General features: G+C 64.0%; 1 protein-coding gene across 1 annotated transcript; it reads right to left on the bottom strand.

The window, feature by feature from the left end:
• Positions 1 to 1213: 1213 nt before the first annotated feature.
• On the bottom strand, positions 1214 to 2554 carry C6H11orf96 (chromosome 6 C11orf96 homolog). The gene has a single exon (XM_074273213.1). It carries the CDS (start codon positions 2141 to 2143, stop codon positions 1757 to 1759), a length of 387 nt encoding a protein of 128 aa, XP_074129314.1. The 5' UTR covers positions 2144 to 2554; the 3' UTR covers positions 1214 to 1756.
• Positions 2555 to 2820: the final 266 nt, after the last annotated feature.

The raw sequence follows: 2820 nt of genomic DNA, 5'->3' as shown, positions 1-2820 counted from the left end.
CAATCCCAGAGAAGGGAAGGAGCCTGACCGGAAGCAGTCAATGACAGCTGTTCAGAACCTGAGCTGGAGGTCTGGAGACTCAGAGACAAGAGGAAATAAAGGTGGACAGTGCCCAGAGGCTGCCCGCTGGCCATCCTTGGGTGGGGGGGAGGCCTCTGTGTGAAGATCAACCTTAAGAATCAGAAGCGAAGACAGAGTGGGGGAGGGAGCAGAGAGAGCAATCGGGAGAGGAAGAAAAGAAGCCAGGACAGCTGTTCTTTGCATTTCCACTGAGTCAGCGTTAAGGAAAGGTGGCAGCTCCTGACCCAGCGTCTCCAGGACTGTAACTACTGGGACGGCCCCCACTCATGGCAGCTCCCTAGGCCTCTGCTCTTGTAACCCAGGCCATCCGGGAATCCCCGAAACAGCCCCCCTCCCCCCCCTCCTGTCCAAGCCTTCCTGGAGAGGAAAGCCTGGCGAGGACCTGCCCCTTTCTCAGGTGGGACGCCACTGTCCCACAGTGCTCCTTGTTTCCCTACAGAGAGGGGAGAGCTGGAAAGACACCTTCATGTGGCTCAAGCCTCTCATTGGGCAGAAGAGGAAAACGGGGTCCACATCAATGATGGGGTCTGTCAAAAGTCACACAGCTGCTAAGGACAAGGCGGAATTTGAACTCAGGGCCTCAGACACCCTCCCTGGGCCCGTTGGGTGGGCTTGTGTCCAGTCTCTTTTTCTTCATCTGTCAAATGAAAGACTATGGAAAGTTCTATCTCCCTTTAGTTGCATCGAGACCCAAATAAGAGAGCGGTTGTAAAACTCTACACACGTGACGAGTATAATTCTTAGATCAGCGGGGGGGGGGGGGGGGGGGGGGGGGACCTCGCACCCAGCTCCTGGGACCTCTGGAGAGCAAGTTCGAGCCAGGACTGATTCGCTCATCCCAGAGGGAGGACGGGGCTTGGGATGAATTTGGATTAAGGCGCGGATGGACACCGGGGACGGGAGAAGGGGACCGTCGGTGGAACTGACCCGATCTCAGGGTCTCCGCTGCCGTCTCTTCAAGGACCCCTGGCCCCAGCTCCGTACCCCGCCCGCCCCCATTCCCCGCGTGCGCGCGCGCACACACACACACACACACACACACACACACACACACACACACACACACACCGGCCAGCAGTAGGGCGCTGCAGACAGCCAGATGGACGGACAGATACCCGCAGAATAACGAATGCACTGTGCAAATATATGGTTTTATTTCTCTGTTCTGGAAACCTCACAGACACATCAAGGTAGAAAGAGTATTAAATAAATGCAGTTTACGATTGAAATGCAAAAATAAATAGGACTCCGGAAGCTTCGCGGTAGCCCAAGTCCCATCTGTCGCGGCGGGCTGGTAGAAAAGTATTGGGGCGCCGTGTGCTGGGGAGCGGGGAGGGGGGATAGATGGAAACCGGAGCTCCCTACAATTAGAGACAAATACCCAGCGGCTCTGCTCTCTCTCTCTCTCTCTCTCTCTCTCTCTCTCTCTCTCTCTCTCTCTCTCTCTCTCGATCGGGCAAAGTAAAAGAAAAGAAGAGAAGTGGGGACGGGGAGGGGGAGCCCTTCCTTCGGCCCCCCAGGCCGCCTCCTCGGGGCGTGTGCCCGCCTCGCTCCAAGTCCCGGCCCCGGAGAAGCGCCCGGAGGAGGGCAGCGAGTTCGCGGCTCGGCGCGCAGCCCCCCGCAGGGGCCGGGGCCAAATCCAGTCCCGGGCCGGGAGGGCGGGGGGAGGGCGGCCTCAGAGCGCCGAGTCCGAGTCGCTGGAGTCCAGGCTGTTCCGCAGCTTGCAGCTGGCGAGCTGCTCGCGCGGCAGGCTGAGGTTCTGGGTGCTCCGGCGCAGGCACTCGAGCGACTGCAGGAACGACTTCTTGGCCTTCTCCTCCTCCATGGGGGACACCCCCTCTTCCTCCACCTCCTGGATCTCGTCGAACGTCACGGGCTGGGTCTTGAAGCGCGACTGGCGCGGCCGCCGCAGCTTGCCCTTGCCCCGGGGCAGCTTGGTGGGCAGCGCGGGCTGCGGAAACTCGTCGGCCAGGCACACGAAGTGGGGCATGACCGCCTGGTAGCTGGAGCAGATGCCCATCAGCTCGGGCGGCTTGGCCGCCGCGGCCGCCGCTGCCGCCATGGGGCTCGGCCCGGGGCCCGGCTCTGGGGACGTGCCGGAGGTGGGCGGCGGCGTGCGGGCGCGGACGCCCCCCGGGCCGGGCGGGCTGGGAACCGGCGGCTCCGCCCGGGGCGCGGCCCGACGTCCGCCGGCCGGGGGATCCAATCTGCTGCCGGGGCGGCGGGCGAGCGGGAAGGACGGCCCGCGGGGGGCGGCGGCGGGCCTCCCCGTCTAGGGGCCGGCTGGGAACGCGGGGGTGGGGGGGGCAGAGGCTGCTCGGGGCCCTTCTCGCTGCTGCCGCGGCTGCTGAGCTGGCCCTGGGGTGCCGCCGCCGCCGCTAGCGCTCCTGCCTGTGGGCGGCCGGCCCTGCGCCGCTGCCCTCACTCCCGCTGCCCGCCGCCGCTGCGTCTGCCTCGGGGTCGCCGGCTTCCCTCGCTTATATATCCCCCGCCTGCCCACACGGGAGCATGCTCAGATGACAACAAATACCATTTAAAGCTCGGGAGCCTGGCTCCCTTCCGCCTGACGTCTCCGACTCGGTTCGTTAAAATAACCCGCCCCTCTTCCTCGCTCCCTCCCCTCCTCCACGCCCCTCCCCCTCTCCCACCTTGCTTCTCCCGGGAGAGGCGCTCCGAAGCGGAGAGCGTCCGAGCATCCCCAGAGACTCGGGAGTTTCCCAGAGCATCCCGCGGCTCTCT

The sequence above is a fragment of the Sminthopsis crassicaudata genome, chromosome 6 (assembly GCF_048593235.1).
Source record: "Sminthopsis crassicaudata isolate SCR6 chromosome 6, ASM4859323v1, whole genome shotgun sequence".
Lineage (NCBI taxonomy): Eukaryota > Metazoa > Chordata > Mammalia > Dasyuromorphia > Dasyuridae > Sminthopsis > Sminthopsis crassicaudata.
This window is presented reverse-complemented; position numbering and strand designations above follow the sequence as displayed.

Bases quoted from the DNA above. Each gene is read 5' to 3' on its own strand.
- C6H11orf96 (XM_074273213.1), bottom strand. From the start codon at position 2,143: ATGGCGGCAGCGGCGGCCGCGGCGGCCAAGCCGCCCGAGCTGATGGGC.